Source organism: Melanerpes formicivorus, unplaced genomic scaffold, assembly GCF_026170545.1.
Source record: "Melanerpes formicivorus ecotype bairdi unplaced genomic scaffold, bMelFor1.0.p_v2 SCAF_62, whole genome shotgun sequence".
Classification (NCBI taxonomy): domain Eukaryota; kingdom Metazoa; phylum Chordata; class Aves; order Piciformes; family Picidae; genus Melanerpes; species Melanerpes formicivorus.
In genome coordinates, this window is record NW_027142414.1 from 3,733,677 (window position 1) to 3,750,472 (window position 16,796).

Sequence of the window (16,796 nt, forward strand, 5' to 3'; positions counted from 1 at the left end):
CAGAAGGAATAAACTACCTTTCTGTCCTTTTCAGCTTGACCACACTTGACATGGGCTGTAACAGCTTGAAAGCAGGTTGATCATTTTGGCAAAAGTATATGTAAGTGAAAGAGTGTCTTACAGGCAGTCCCAGAAACAAGAAGTTCTAGGAACCAAGCCCAGGACAAACAAACTGGAGCATTTTACCACTAACGTTTTTAAAAGGAGTTGTCATGTGTCTCTCTACAAGGGAGAAAGTGAGAAAGGGATAATAAAACTGGCCTGAAACTTACGCAAGACTCCCCTGAAGGTACTGCTGTTGAGCTGCATAATGCTGCTGTTGTACTCATAGAGTTGGGTGATCTTGGCATGATGTTAAAACTTGTAATTAATTTTTACTCCATTTCATTTTGAAGAGTGAAAGCAACTCAGATTATTTTTGTGTGGAAAAGCTAAAAACCATTAGTATGTGTGGCTTCCTCTTAAAAAAAAAGGTAGTCATAAGCATCCTTCATGCTGGCATTATGCATGTATTGACAAGGATTATGGATAGGGTACAAATTCCCTTTGTTTCACTTGTAAAAAATCTGTCCTCTTTCCCCAGAAGCTTTCCTCATTCAATGGTGCTAAAGGATTGTGCCTCTGCTTACTTTCTCTACTTGCTTCCATTATGTTTATAATGTGAGGAAGGTATGTTTCTTACTATGTTACGATGCTAGTGTGACCATTTGCTTGTGTAATGGCGTTACTGACTTCCACTGTAGAGTAAATGTAGTCATATTTAGAAGTAACCATCTCCAGTGTTGTATTTTGCTGTGATAGCTGTCATAGAATGAGTGACAGTTCAGTTTCCAACCTGGCTTTCTGTCCACCTACTCAAGTCACGGTTCTGGAAGATTTTCAAATTGAATTAGTACCCAGGCTTCTCAACCAAAAGCTGTGAAAACTACCTAGGAAATAACAGCATTTTTGTTCCCTTGGAATGTCAAGCACTCAAAGAAGTAATCTCAATTTACATTTTATACTTGTTCTACTCTCATCTTTATATGCCAGTCTGTGTTGGTTTTCCTATGTTTTAATAGTTTTAATATGTTAGTAGCTTTGGCTTTCTTTAAAGAGCTCTTTTTTGTTGTTGTTTTTTTAATCTGTGCTATCATAGAAAGCAGCTATTTCAAGTATGTGCTAGGCACAATAAAAATGCTTTTCCTCATCTCTCTTCCTGTTCAGATTGGATTTTCGTGTTTGCGTAGTACAATTATTAAGCCTCAATAGCAAATACTGAGTCAGCAGTTTTGACAGTGGCCTTTCAGGAAGGCAGAAGCTGTGCAGCAGTCCTGCTTGCTCCTGGTAATTTATAAACAGTGGCTCAAACCCTTCAAGCTCTGGATTGATTTGAACTAGATCTGTATAGTATATGGAGGAATGATTTGCCCAGATTTCACATGAGCTGTCGGATCACTGTTGATATATATTCACTGCATTCTTAACTCATTAGTTCTGCACAGGGCAGTTGCATTTGTGGTTATAAACTTCAGCCAAGTTCTGTATCTGTGCAAACAGTTCCATGGTTGTCCTTTAAAATTGCACTGGGCCCATCTGACAGTGCATAAAAAGTTTATTGAATTAGCACCGATTCTCAGATGCCAAGACAGTTGCTCTGGGGATAACAACAATACCACTTGAATGTAATTCTGTTAGGCAAATGCTATGAGGAGGATTTTGGACTTTTGATCTGAAAAATACTTTACAAAACAAGTACAAGGTGGTGTGCCCATGATCACACAGGAAATCTGTTGCTGAGTACAATGATGAATCCAAGGTCTGCCCATGTATTTTGGGCCATCCTTCCTGTTAGGGTTTTGCATTAGTATACTTACTACAGAGACTGTATCAGCTGTTTGGGTATAAAAAAGGATTTTTATTTCTCTTTTTAACCATTAACTCCTGTATTTTCAGTACTCTTTGTTTGTTTGAACAAACAGTAGCTAGTTACTTCATCAGTGTGTGGGTGTTTTTTCCTTTTGTTGTAGACTGATGTTCTTTATTGCTCTGTCCAAAGAACTCTGCAGTCCACTTATTTTTCAGTGATTTGATGCTGTAAAGACATGTTTGAGATCCTTCTCTTGTAGTACTTTCAAGTGTTGAAAAACTGAAAAAAAACTTATAGAGTAGTTTTCACCAATACATAGGTTTTGAAGTGCAAGCCCAATAAAATGTTAAACTTCAATTTGTTTATGAACAAGATACTTTTGGTTTGAGTCAGTTGTGGGGTTTAGAGGGAAGGGAAAGGCCCATTTTCTCCTGATAACTTTGTTACTATGTTTTTCAGCGCTCTGAGCTGTCGTTCTTGATGATCTGTGAGTGCTGTAATGTAGGCACTCGTAACAGTACAGACAGAAGGTTCTGTATTTTGCAGTGTTCAAGGAATAAAGATGTTAGATAAGTGGTAGTGACGTAATCTGTCTAGGCTCATCTCCTTCGCTCCAATTTGCTGTTCTTGTCAGCAAAATAAACATTATGACACAGAGGACAGCTCTGCTGTTTCATTCCTTAATGCCCTTGCGTGTGGAGACTGCTTATTTATGACACTTGGCTGAGAATAGTAGTAACATTTTTGTTTTGTATTAGCGCTGAAGGCATATGAGATCATAATTTGTCTCCTCTTAAATCAGGTTAATTTCCTTTTAATCACTTTGGCATCTCACAGTTAGAACAACTCATTTCCAGTCCTCTCTTTGACTGTTGAAATTCAAGGAGAAAATGTTCAGTAAAACCAGAGCAAATGGTAATCTAATTCCTTCTGTGCTCTGGGCCTGACTATTTCCTAGGTGAAAGTGCACTGCTCCTAGAAAAACTTGCTGTTTCATGTGAAACATCCTGCACAACAATCTCTTTTTTACCATATACCTGCACACTGCTATTACTGGCACACGTGTATTTCTTGTCTGGAGTAACACCTGGCCTATGTGTGCAAAGCTGCCTCGGTGTCTTTTAGGCGGGAACAGAGTGTTCTCGGTCCACACAGGAAAGCAAACTGAGCACATCTCCTACAGCCGGGTGGGGGTGGTGATGATCTTACGAGGAGCACAGTGCATTATAATTTTCAGTCTTTCCAGAAGGTGCTACTATGACATTGTGTAACAAGAAGAACAGGAAAAGTCTTTATTCACAAGCTTGTTTATCTTACATTTGAGACTGGTTTATATGATTCTTGGGGTTAGGTGCTGAAGTTGATTTACAATAGAATTAACCATGTTGGAAAAGACCTTCAAGATCGAGTCCACCCTATCACCCAACACCATCTAATCAACTAAACTACAGCACCAAGTGCCCTATCCAGTCTCTTCTTAAACACCTCCAGTGATGGTGACTCCACCACCTCCCTGGGCAGCACATTCCAATGGCCAATCACTCTTTCTGTGAAGAATTTCTTCCTAACACCCAGCCTAAACCTCCCCGGTGCAGCTCAAGACTGTCTCCTCTTGTTCTGGTGCTGCTCTCTATTTCATTCCCAGCTTCCAAATTACTAAATACTTTGCTCCAAATTATTTTTCAAGAAAATTTGTGATTCATTCTTTAAAACAATGTTTTTCTTTGTAGAAATCCAGTGTGAAATTGCCACAAAAGCAGGCATGATTATACAGAGAGTAGTGCTGAATTCACGGCCCGGTATGTATTTCTCTGCAGTAAAGGAGCAATGTGCTTGTTGTGGTTGCCTAATTCTCCAGGATGGTGAGGGAGAAGAAACAGACAGTAACTTAGGAGATTGACATTTATGTAGCTTAATGTTGCACGTAGCAATAAGTAAAGTTTATGGTGAAGTGTATTTATTTAGTCAGTACATAAAGATTTCTGAATTACTGGGTGATAAAAAAGTTTAACGTGTTGTATATGAGAAAACCCTAAGTGTAGCAACTCACCATGAAGAAAGATTAGCAGGCATTGCTTTTTAATTCTGATGTGTTTTTTTTTGCATTTTAAGATATGACTAAAAGTATTTTTCTACTGTTTGCTTTTGTTCAGTTCTACTAAATACTTTTCTTTTCTCCCTCCCCTGTTTCAGAGAGTTTAGTTTTTAAATTTGTGCTCTTTGTTTACTTCTTTATTTACACATAGTTTGAATAGTGAGTGTACAAACTGTCTGTTTTAGAAGACCCACATGTGTGCATTAGGTTTTTGGGGGAGTCTTGTATGCTGCTGCATGCCAAAATAGTACCCAGAGTAAGAACTGTTATGACTTAGGAATAGGTCTTCCCTAACATAGATCAAGAGTTGCAACAGAGTGTGCTGTAGTCACCCAGTCACTCTTAAACATGCATGGGTATCTGGCTCCCACCTTTTACTGCCAGCAGTTCCAGTTGTTGGTCCAATTGGTCTGCTACATGTGGCAGCAGGCTGAGGGTGAAGCCTCTGGTTCTGGGGCTCTTGGCATAGGTTTATAGATGTTTCTGAGAAGCTTAAATTTAAGGTCTGTGTAGCTACGAAGGGATGCTTTAACAGCATATGCATGTGTAGTAGCGATGGTCTGCGTTCCCCCAGTCTCTCTGAGTCAAAAGAGATTGAAAGGTGATAATTTAAAACTTGAATGGTTAAAGTTTATGGTCATTTGCTACTGAAAAATAGTACATGATGGTTTTGTTGTGTGAGAGAAGTCCCAATGCATGTCAGTTTTGAAAGTTAGGAGCTTTTCAGGACATGGGGTATACAGAACCATTTTCATGATAATAGGAACGGTTCCTTTTTTCTTATAAGTTGCCTTAAGGTTTCATAAAGAGTGTGGACCTTGTCAGTCAGTGCAGGTGCCTGGTACTGGCCCAGGTAAGCAGAAGCTGGCATATCAAGCAGGTCTTCAGTGCGGATGATGGCCGTGCACCCATTTAAATTGTAGTCTGTGACACAGAAGTTGAAAGTTGGTGGGTAATTCTATACCTGAGTAAAGATACAAGCTAACTGATTCTAAAAAGGGCTGCCTTCTAAAAGGTAGTTCTCATGTTCCTTAAGGAAAGCTGTGTATTCATTTATTGATTGGTTTGATTTTAAAATAATACTAGGTAAGAATGGAGTGCCAGTGGCTGAAAACTTCCGACTGGAGCAAAGTACAATAGCAGATACGATCCAAGTGGGACAAGTGCGTGTTCGAACCCTTTATCTCTCTGTTGACCCTTACATGGTAGGTGATGCACTTTGAGATAGGCCAGAATTTGCTCTTTAAAATATTTTCAACTCTGTATGTGTCATGATGTTTAACACTGAAGGTACCCATCACAGGACAAATGGATCTCTGCTATAGCTTAATAATTCAGTTGTTTCTGATGGTGTTGTATTGGGAAGGAACTTGGCATTAGTGTGCTTGTATTATAAAGAGGAATATGACTTTGTTGCACCAGGACAAGTCTGTGAGTTCTAGCACGCCGGTACGAATTTGTCTGTATCAGCTTTTTTCTGAACTTCTGAACTATTATACACGATTTAAAAGTTTTTATTTTGCCATGGAAGGAAGTATTTTTCAATTGAGGGAAGTGTGGGTAGAGTAGGTAGAATATTTCATGCTGAAGCAGTAGAGGGATCTGATTAGGCAGAAAAAGATCTAGGCAAAGCATACAATTTATATCAGTTTAAATGTTGTTTAACTGTAACCGGTTTTGTGTACAAATTGAAGTCAGATTTTCCCCTTAAGTGGGTGATGGCAGGACAAAAATGTGTCAATGCTTTGTAAACAATGTAAACAGAAAGAGGATTAGTGAATGAAGCTGTAACCAGTAGTTGCACCTAATTCTGCTAAACTGTAGAAATTACATTTTTGGGGGAGTTATGGGTTGAAATTGAATAGAAGATAGGAGAAGAACCAGAGAGAGTCAGTCTGCTAGTATGTAAAAGTTTTCTGTAAAGAGAAATCTGATCATTTGCAAAGTCTTCTTTTCAGGGAAGTAGGTTTAGCTTGGGGAAAGTTTTAGAATTCAGGCTACAAGGGGAGATACAAAAAGACTTCAGATTTCAAGATGTTTCATTAAAACACTCTCTGTCGGGAGTAGTCTACATATATTTGACTGTTCCTTAGTGCAGAGGCATGGACTAAGTGACTCGTGGGTATTTTTTCAGTCCTGTATTGTGTGATTCATCCAGTTAAGGAATAGCATTTATGGGATTCTTGTCAGTTCCATGCCAGTGGTCTTCATTGCATGGCTGACTTGGACATCTCTAGAATGTGTTGACTTTTATAATGCTGCTGGACATAAGAGTGGTCCATCCTTGTTCAGTAAAGAGCAAATAAGAGGGAAAAGTTGATGAATATTTGAGACTTATTGAGAGATTTTTGAGTAGCCCTTTGTGTTTGAAGTTTTAAAGATATCTTGACATCATTTGAACTCAAGCCCTGTGTTCCAGCAGAGCCTCTCATCAAAGCCTTGTCTTTCAGCGTTGCCGCATGAACGAGGATACCGGCTCAGATTACCTCCTGCCCTGGCAGCTGTCTGAAGTTGCAGATGGTGGTGGGATTGGGGTTGTGGAGGAGAGCAAGCAGGATAACCTTGCAAAAGGAGACATTGTAACTTCCTTCAATTGGCCCTGGCAGACAGTGGCCATTCTAGATGGAAGCTTGCTTCAAAAGGTAGTGTAAATGCAAAGCCTGGATTGTCACTATTTTCTTTTCCCAAACCTTTTTTCCCCCCTAAATAACAGCTAATGATGCTATCTTTTAGTCAAAACCAAGCCAGTGTTGTTGGAGCAACCAGCTCTCCCAAGGAAGGTCAGCTTACAGGTGGCAAAAACTGTATCAGTGTAAATGCTTTTGTTAGTTACCAGACATGCCAGTGTTATTTCAATAATTGGATTTTTAATAGATTTCCCTGAAGCCACTTCTGTTAATTAATTATTCTAATACTATAGCTCCTGAGCCATGACAGTGCAGTCAAAAGACATAAAAGGCTTCAGATATGTTTCATTTAATTAATTTCACTAACATATGTTAATGAAAGCTTTTACTTGACATTTTACAGCCACAGGTGAAAGGGTTTGCAATTATAAGTTGAGAGTGGAGAGCTATCAGTGCATTAAGGATATCCTGATGATCATCCTTTTGTGACACTGAAAATGACTGTAGTTTAAGAATGTAGTCTTTCCAATATACATGTTCCCTTAGAACCCTTTGCCACCGATCTGCAATCACCATATCTGATAAAATGGTGCTATTTTATCCTTTATGCTAACAGGGATAGTTCACTGTTGCTGGAAACGTCTCTGCAAGCTGCTTTTTGGTGCTTCCATAATTTAAGTTTTTGTGAGTGACTTTCTTTAATAACTTCCTCTAAAATTAAGGAAATAAAATCTTTACCTCATTTTGTATAAACTTGTTACTAGGTTAGAGTTAGTTTATAGATAGCTTGTCCCTAGCAGTGGTACCTTGCCTGGTAAATATCCTGAGTTAGTCTTCTATCCTTAGACAATCAAATAGTAGACAGTAAAACCTCCCTTTAAAAGGAGCACTGCATGTTTCTGTTTTGTAGCTTGATCCACAGCTTGTAAGTGGACGCCTTTCCTACTATCTGGGTGCAGCTGGCATCACAGGACTGACAGCCCTGTTAGGCATAAAGGAGAAAGGTCATGTGGCTGTGGGTGCAAATCAGACAATGGTGGTGAGTGGAGCAGCTGGTGCCTGCGGCTCTTTGGCTGGCCAGGTAGGTAGGCTTAATACACAGAAGCATACTCTGTTACCGAGCTTATCTTCTGAAACCTGCCAGTTAGTAAACATAGGGATAAAGTCATTGTACACTTGAGCAGATGTAACTGCATGGGATGGGCCAGTTTCACCAGTTTGATTCACACACTCACTGAGAAAGATTTTTAGATCTGAAACCCAAGTTTCATGAAACTGGGATGGGAGAAAATGGCCTCCAGGTGATTACTCATAACTAGCATGGATGAAGGAGATGGTATAAATACATGTATTTACAACATATTTCTATAGTAGTCTGCCATTTTAACACAGCCCTTGAGTTGACTGCTCACCTAAGTTTTTTTTCTATATTAGAAAGTCATCAGTAAAAAATATAGTAAACTTTTCTTCATGTTGGGTTCCATGACATCATTTCTGGTTTGAGATTTGCTGCATGGGTGTCCAGGATTAGGGCTGGGCCAGCCACTAAATGAGTGACAGACACTCTTTGTTAACCTCTCTGAAACCTGGAGTTTAGTGGGATAAGGGGTAACTCTAACACTCTCTAAGATCCCCTTCCTCCAATTGGTACCTTTATGTAGATGAATGATGTAACTTCCCTTTCTTGTGTTTTTCTGTTGTTGTTTGTTTTTAACTGTGCACTGGCAGATAGGCCGTCTGGAGGGCTGCTCGAGAGTGGTGGGGATTGCTGGCACAGATGAAAAGTGCTCCATTTTGGTCCAAGAAATGGGGTTTGATGGTGCCATCAATTACAAGAAGGGGGATGTGGCAAAGCAGCTCCATGAACTCTGCCCAGGTGGTGTGGATGTTTACTTCGACAATGTTGGTGGAGACATCAGTGATACAGTTATAAGTCAGGTGGGGTTTGTTCTAGTATTTCTCCAATGTCTGCATACCCAGTTCTGGATTGATTCATGCTTGAGACCAAGCTGCAATACAGCAGAGCTGGCTTTCCACTTCATTGATCCAGGTGCTGGTCCTGGTCTTGAGGAGAAATCAGATACTTGAAACCGGTGTCTGTTATTTGGACAGTATAGATGGCCTGGCAGTATGGGAATAGACATACAGGTTCTGCTTCTCATCTCTCACTTCTTTGCTCAGGAGACTTGGTAATGTTCTAAAAACTTTGTCTGTCAGTGTTGTAATTTTGTGTTCTGTCAGATTTGTTTTTCTGACTTCACAAAAGACCAGCTCTGCTGAGCTTCTGTGAAGACTTTTGACCAGCTCTCTTCACTGATAATGTGAAACTACTCTGTCTCATGGCAGGCAGGGTCTGGTGGCAGTGCCATCTTTTGGAACTGTAAACCACAGCTGTATCCAACAGTTGTATCAAACTCTGTTGTCCTATTACGTCTCTCCTCCTGAGAAAGTAAGATAACACTTCTTTTATTTATTGTATCAATGGCTTTTTGAATTACACGTAGGCTGCATAGCACTTGTTTTTCCACTCTTGCACGGCATTTATCCATTTGAATGTTGTCATAGGATCTGCCTTCACTAGGAAATATGGCTCTGAGATACCCATGTGAAAATTTTGCAATATAATGGACTGCATCTCTGGAAAGTTTGGTTTCTGTGAACAGAAAATGCAAATTCTCTTGCTTTGTTTTGTCCCAAACAGATGAATCAGAACAGCCATATCATCCTGTGTGGACAAATTTCTCAGTATAACAAAGATGTGCCTTATCCTCCTCCACTGCCCCCTGACATAGAAAAAATACGGCAGGAAAGGAATATCACAAGGTACATTCATCCTCCAGAAGCTGTGGCCAGGTCTCAGGTAGATTGTGCACATGCTGTTTTGAGTCTGATGTTCAAAAGATAGTCTGTAGATCTCTAACAGCTACGTGTAATTGGAACAGAGTGTTGCCATACTTAAATCATAATCACAAGGTCAGTAAATCCTTTCTCTTACATTTATATCAGCTAAAAAATGGGAAAGGCTGTTGTTACACATTGCCATAGTTGTCTGTTGTTATACTGTGTTTCTGCTTCCTTGATTTAGTCCTGGAGTCTCTGACAGATTTTTCGGTATGAGGCACAGTGTTGCCATGGTTCTGTTCTCAGATGATATGCAGAGTGGCTTCTCTCCAAGAGTAGTAGCCCAGAAAATCAAATCTTTTTGAAGTAAGGATGGAGCTGATGCAGTGATTCTTTGGAATTTACATTTTTATTGTTCAGGGGTTTATTACATACTGGCACTGCAGATGTGTCAGATACATACTAGTAAAACACTGAGTTTTGTTATGACTGTGGAAATTGCAGAACAGAATCCTGTCAGGATTCAGGTGGAGGTAAGGCAGAGATCAGGACCAAAGTCTTAGGAGATTTTTCATCCATTGCAATGCAGGAAGTTGAGGAGACTTGATTCCAGTGCAAATAGATTGACCTCTTCTAATTAAACTTCTTTTCTTGTCCCTGTTACTTACTACCCTCTGCACTTTAAAACAATGAATAAAAATACTAAAATACACCATACATGGTAGAACCCAGTGGAGAACTTAGTCAGTGCATTGCTACAAGTCATGATCATTTTTGATGACCAGTTTGCTGTAGAGAGCTGTGACAGGAGGATATGCAAAATGATAGGAAGCCTGAAAGTTAAAAAAAAAGGGTTAAAAATAAAGGGTTAAAAATAATTGGAATTTAACCATATTTTATGGCTGTTTGCTTATTCTGGCAACTTGATTTTTATTTCTCTTCTCTGTGATACCTAAACAGAATTGCTTGTCTTAAACTGATGTTACTGTCAAGCTTCGCTGCAGGGAGCTGTCTCAACAGGCTGTCAAAGCTCTTGAGCTATATCTCACTGTCATTAGGACTCATAACACTTCTGATTCAGTAATGCTGTTTCCAGAAAAAGATTTGTAAAGATTTCAACATGTGCTTACCTTTGTTTCTTAAATCAAGGCTCATTCTTTCTTTTCACAGGGAAAGATTCTTAGTGTTGAACTATATGGACAAACAAGAAGCTAGTGTATTACAGCTGTGCCAGTGGATCCAGGAGGGTAAACTGAAAGTAAGAACTTTTACATTTAATCTACAGTCTTTGATATTATCTCCTCAGATTATGGTCTGACCACAGGAAGTCCAGCTTCCTTGTCCTTGGCTCTCTCACCACAGAACTCAACAGATTTTGTTAAGAATGTGTAAGCATAATTGAAAGCTAATTAGGTAGCACTGCTGAGGATGGTGTGAGTCTAACATGACAGACTTTTGTATGCTGCTGATGTCTGTATTCTTTCTTGCTTTTTTTTACTGAAGAGATCAGACCTTCAAAACTCTGTGCTTTGAAATACCTGATGAGCTAGTGTCCTGAATCCTTTTTTTGGGTCTTGTGTGCAATTTTGTGTCACGCTTTTTAATCATTATTTACTCTTTTGTGATGGGTAAATGCTTTATCCATCCCTTCCCTCTGAGGTCTGCCTAAATTAGTTTTCAATTGTTCAGATGATCAGTGAATTTTCCTGGGAAAATCCCCAGATGGAACTTTTGGCAGGGGCAGGGATGTTCTGGATCTGAATGAAGAATTAAACTGCCTGTGTGTTTATCAGAAAGTATTTATCCCTCTCTTGATGAAAGAATCTGGCCCAAAGAGAGCACTGTCTGTTTTAACAGGAGAGTTCTTCACATGTTGGTAGTTTCTGTGGTGATTTCATGGCATGTTTCTAAGAAATGTTCATTTTGTTTGAAGAAAGCTAAAAGGACTTGTTTGCATTGACAGGTCAGAGAGACCGTGGTAGAAGGCTTAGCAAATATTGGTGGTAAGATTTTTACACCATTCTTTAAGAATAATAATCTGATTAAATACAGTGACATTAGAGGTTAACTACCTCCCTGGTTTCATTTGCCAGTTCAGATCTTTGTATTCTATCTAGAACATGATTTTTCTGTTACTAAAAAGTATTCTTCTGTTCACAAGATATCAAAATGTTCTGTGAGCAGGTTATTTTCTGTTAAAACTCCCCCAAAACATTGACTATAAATGGTGAGATTTGTTTTACTGTTGGGGAGGAATTAACTACTAGCAGCTGATGGTAGCCATCCTGATCTTAGATATTTGGTTTACTCAAAGATTTGCAGAAGATTACTCTTTTGCACCAGCTTGTCACATTTATTGTACTATAGAGTACTATAGAGTATTTACAATTTTTTCTTTCACAGAGGCCTGTGGACTCTCCAGTCCCACCTTGTCTTTCTGTTTGGTACTTGTGTGGCATATCACAGAAGCAGCACATGTAATCCTTCACTTGTATAGGGCCAAAGAGCTGCTTACAGATCAGGGTTTTTAACACAAAACTGCTCTTTCCAGTTTATTAGAGACTAGGGGGTTTGGGGTGGGGTTTTTTGTTTGTTTGTTAGGTCATCAATCAGTTTAGGTGCAAACCATGATTTCCTTGGGGAGCTGTTTAATACACTTGCTTCTACCATTTTCATTTTTCTTTCCTTTTTTTGAAGTTGTCACAATTCACTTAGCACTGACTGATACCATGACTTCTCTTCCAGCTGCTTTCCAGTCCATGATGAATGGAGGCAATATTGGAAAACAGATTGTCTCAGTTTCTAAGTAAAAGTGATTTGCTTCAGGTAAAATGATGGAATTCTCTCTCCCTAACAGTGAGTGAGTTTTTACTTATGCTAATTTCCATTTCCTTAAATAAACTGTTAAGTTGTTCAGTATGTGCTGAAAGCAGATGTTCTGGGATGCTAATAAACTAAATGGAACTGGAAATAGGAATGCAATCATTTAACTAAAAGTGGATAATATGTTCTGTGACATGATTTTGGCAGTTGCTAGCATCTATTTCACAGGTATGGTTTGAAAGTTAGAACATCCCAGGAACCATTTCCAATAAGCAGTTAGTGTGCAGCCACCTAGTTTCGGTTGTTGGAATTGAATTGTGCCCCATTCCCATGAAAGTTTGTCTCAATGTAAATTTTCCCTGACAGTCCAATCAGTCTGGCTAATCATTTTAGAATTTTACTGTTCTCATTTTCACAGATAATTGCAATGAAAAATTCCATCTGGAATTCAAGAGCTCTAATAACAAAGGTAGTTACGTTTTGCCATCTGGAACAAATTTCCACTGGTCTGTCCTGTCCATTTTTCTGATTGTATTATTATATTCCCTTGTTTACAGCATTTGGGACCTAATTCATTTACAGTTCCATCTGCATGCAACCAGATACTTTCACCACCTCTCAATCTTTGCATTCCAGACTAAAGTGAAATTTTGGCTTTAGAATTACTTTTCTGAAATCTGCCGTATGTTATCTTTATGATAATCTGCACGATTCCACTAGCTCTTCTGGTTTCTATACCTCTCCAGGGCAACAGAATCTCAGAACACGCAGCCTGAAAACAGAACTTCAAAGTCAGTTGACTTTCTATTCCCTCAGTAACTTACCTTGGCTCAGAGTTTCTGGTCTAACAGTGCTCTTTAACATCTCAATGGGGAAACTGGAAAAAATGAGTCACCATTTCCAAGTTTTACTGGCATAACTCCAAGCCAGCCAGGACTGATGAGTTTAAGTATGTGTCTTCAAAAGGAACACAAAAGGGAACAGATAATTATCTTACAGACATTAGAATTACACTACTACTACCTACAACTAGAGATGTTAACACATATTTATTTAGAGAAGAGGATTCTTCAGGATACACTCTGATTTACAGGCAGGTGGTTTAGGTTTTAATGTTTGCCTTTAAGAGAAGTGCTTCCAAACAGCAGTTCAGCCAGCTGTCCAGAGAATGGTTTATCTAGATCTGCATGAGTCACTGTCCAGGCCAAAGTAAATGGAATCGAAGGACTAGGGAAGAAACACTGTGCAAGAAATGTGTTGTTGTAAGTAATTTTGCATGCTGTGAACAGTAAGATAACTATCAGAATTGCCTAATATGGTTGTGAGAAACAGGGAGAGCAGTCCTACCATTTCCTAGTGTTGAAGATGGCCCTGGAAGAAGGAAGGATGCAATGACAGATGCTGTAAACCTTGAGGAAGACACCTGCAGCAAAGCATGAGATGATCTCAAATTTTCCAGTATGCATTTTTCAACTACAAAACTGGTCACTGGTTGACTGTCAGCTAGGCTGTGAATTGAGTATCAGCATAACTAACTCAAGCAGCATTAATAACAGTCTCATGCTGGGACAGAAGCCAAAACTTTTATGCAATAAAATTAGTATGATGCTAGTTGGCAAATAAAGACAGAAAGCAACAGGTGAGTGAAATTCTGTGAACCCTTGAGTATTGACTGTTTGTAGATGGTAATCAGTTGTGAAGGTTAAGCAACGCAGGCTTGCAAGGCTTAGTAATTCTTATGGGTGTTCCACTGAGAGGCAGGAGGAATGGCAGTGACCCCAAGTGCTGTCTGTAGACTTGAACTCCTGTCATGTCAGGTGAAATTTTATTCTTAAACCTGAGGAGCATTCTTACAGTTTATTCCAGCCTGCTTGGAAGGAAGTGTATCATAGGGTAGTATCCAAAGCAAGCTAATGAAATACCTGTATATTTCAAAAGAGACTTCAACTATGAACTGTGGTCAGTTTGTATTGTTTGAGTATAAGAAAACACTACTAAAAAGGTGCTTTCCTGTGTTATGGGTGAAGGCCTCAGTCTCATATAATTGTTTCTAGAGTTGTGTGTGTTTGTCCAAAGTACAAATTTTGTACTTCTGAAAGGTGGAAGAGCTACTCCAGAGTGAGCTCACCTTTGTCATTGTGAGGTAACACACCTTCCAGGAATGAGAGGTGTCTGGGAAGTTATTTTTCACCACTGAAGCAAAATATGATGACATTACAAAATTCCCAGCACTATTATTTTTACAGCAATTGCTTAGTAATCTACACAAGTCATACACCTATTAAGAGCTGATGATGTGAGAGTGATCCAGAGTAAGATCATTCTGAGATATTGATTCTTTTAAAGGCAGCTTGATAGCAGCAGCATTCCTGTAGTCAGGTAAGCTATGGAAGGCAATATAGGTTCTATCAGCATTATAGTAGCCTTCCAGTATTTGAAAGGGGCCTTTGGGACAGGTGGAGAGAGGCTTTGTTCAAAAGCACGTACTGACAGGACAAGGGGTAGTGGCTTCAAACTGGGAGAAGCTACAATTGCATTGGACTTGTCTTTCTGTCCCACTCCCCCAGAGTAATACCTACATCTTGCTTTTGGCAGTAGAAATCCTTTTAAGTGGTGCACGGGCAGCAGTGAACATTTCAAACTGCAGCAGCCTGCTCCACATCCTGGGGACAGGCAGCTTGGGTGAGCCTTTAGTGCCCTGCAAGTACCAGTCTCTCCCTGCTGCCTCTGCCTAGGCCAGCTCCACAAAGGGATTCTTTACCTTTGAACTTTTGGAACTGTTTTGGGGTTTTGTTTTTCAGAGTTTTCAAGATTTATTGGTTTAGTATGCTGTAGAGACAGTGGGAAAAGCACATGGAAAAAGCCTCTGTCCCTGCTGTCCCACTACACTGAATGCCAAGATCTCTTTATTGGGATCACTGGATTGGACAGGCCTTCACTGATGACAGTTAGAGGAAGTTATGCATGGCGATGGCATTCCCCTGGGAACTTGCCTCTGCAAGTTTTGCTCAGCCCTTAGAGCACTGAGGGTAAAGTACATAAAAGAAACTTCTCTTTTTTTCCCTGGTTTATGTTGTGCGTTGCACAGCATCTTGGATGTTTTGTTTATGAACGCAAGAGTTCCATCATAAGCAAAGAGCAGCATGAAAAATTACACTTGCTTTTTCTAAGAGACTTTCAAATACATTTGGTTCTCTTTTTTTTAAGACGTTTTTCAGATTTTTTTTCCTTTTCAAATACTCCTTTCAAGTGGCCTTTTAGAGTACTTTCAAAGGGGAATTAAGTATTTTTAAGGAGTGCCTCCATGCAGGTTAAAAACGGAACCAAACCCGGTGGAGTATTGTAATAGAAGCATTTAGTCTGTGGAAGAGTGATGTCACAGATCACTCAAGTGGCTGCCAGCAGTGTGTGAAGTGCTTCAGCAGGCTGGTTCCACAAGCTGCCACTCGCTTTGCTCATTTCATGATTTGTCCTCCTCATGAACTGCTTGAAATGATACTCTTGATTTAGAAGATGTCTGTATTCTCATGCTTGCACCAAAAGAGCGATGCAGTAGCATTTTAGAAAGAAAGAGAACCATATGTCAGAAGCATAGAATGGCTTAGGTTGGGAGAGACCTCAGAGATCATTTACTCCAACCTCCCTGCTATGGGCAGGGAAGCCTCAGCTAGACTCAGCTGTTCAAGACCCTATCCAACCTGGCCTTGAACACCCCTGGGGAGGAGGCATCCACACCTTCCCTGGGGCAACCTATTCCAGAGTCTCACCAGTGTGAGTGTGGTGAGACTCCGGAATAGGTTGCCCAGAGAGGCAGTAGCATTTTAATTGTTTCTGTACAAGTAAAAAAGTTAAGTGGAATCTTTTCATCCACAACTCATCCATAAACTGGGAAAACATGTTATAAAGCATGTATCACTAAGAGATCTTGTGGCCTTCCAGTATCTGAAGGGGGCCTACAGGAAGGCTGGGGAAGGACTTCTCAGGATCTCAGGTAGTGATAGGACTAGGGGGAATGGAATGAAGCTGGAGGTGGGGAGATTCAGCTAGATGTGAGGAGGAAGTTCTTCACCATGAGAGTGGTGAAGCCCTGGAATGGGTTGTCCAGGGAGGTGGTCGAGGCCCCGTCCCTGGGGGTGTTTAAGCCCAGGCTGGATGAGGCTCTGGCCAGCCTGATCTAGTGTGGGGTGTCCCTGCCCATGGCAGGGGGGTTGGAACTAGATGTTCCTTGTGGTCCCTTCCAACCCTGACTGATACTATGATCTTAACACTGAAGCTGACTGATGCAAAAGCTAAGGTACTTTACAACATGACATTGTTATCTTCTCAGTAGAAATGCAGTCTTTCAGTGAGCAGAAGAGCTTAGTTTTGAGAGGACCAAACCCAGGCAATTCATCAGGACAACACAAGACTGTGAACACTGGAATGTCTTGTTCCTGTCCACTGCATTGATTTGTGCCTCCTAGGCACCACAGGGCAACAGAAGCCAAGGGTCAGAGGTTTGCCCAGTTATCACCGATTCACTCAAGTGACTGGTAATGTGTTCTGGGACAGGGGCTGCATT

General features: G+C 40.1%; 1 protein-coding gene across 10 annotated transcripts in view; it reads left to right on the plus strand.

The window, feature by feature from the left end:
- Positions 1-16,796, plus strand: part of PTGR2 (prostaglandin reductase 2) — a 34,542-nt gene that overhangs the window by 2,453 nt on the left and 15,293 nt on the right. For 5 of the 10 annotated variants that reach the window (XM_068162209.1, XM_068162213.1, XM_068162214.1 and 2 more), the window contains 9 exons: positions 3,580-3,648; positions 5,031-5,149; positions 6,395-6,586; positions 7,482-7,652; positions 8,300-8,509; positions 9,273-9,394; positions 10,583-10,670; positions 11,376-11,415; positions 12,158-12,383. In XM_068162209.1, coding sequence (XP_068018310.1) covers positions 3,612-3,648; positions 5,031-5,149; positions 6,395-6,586; positions 7,482-7,652; positions 8,300-8,509; positions 9,273-9,394; positions 10,583-10,670; positions 11,376-11,415; positions 12,158-12,222 — 1,044 coding nt within the window. In that variant the 5' untranslated portion in view covers positions 3,580-3,611 and the 3' untranslated portion in view covers positions 12,223-12,383. Of the gene's footprint in view, positions 1-3,579; positions 3,649-5,030; positions 5,150-6,394; positions 6,596-7,481; positions 7,653-8,299; positions 8,510-9,272; positions 9,395-10,582; positions 10,671-11,375; positions 11,416-12,157; positions 12,384-12,653; positions 12,705-16,796 lie in introns of those variants that run through there. The other 5 variants (XM_068162216.1, XM_068162217.1, XR_010990282.1 and 2 more) reach the window with 4 other exon arrangements.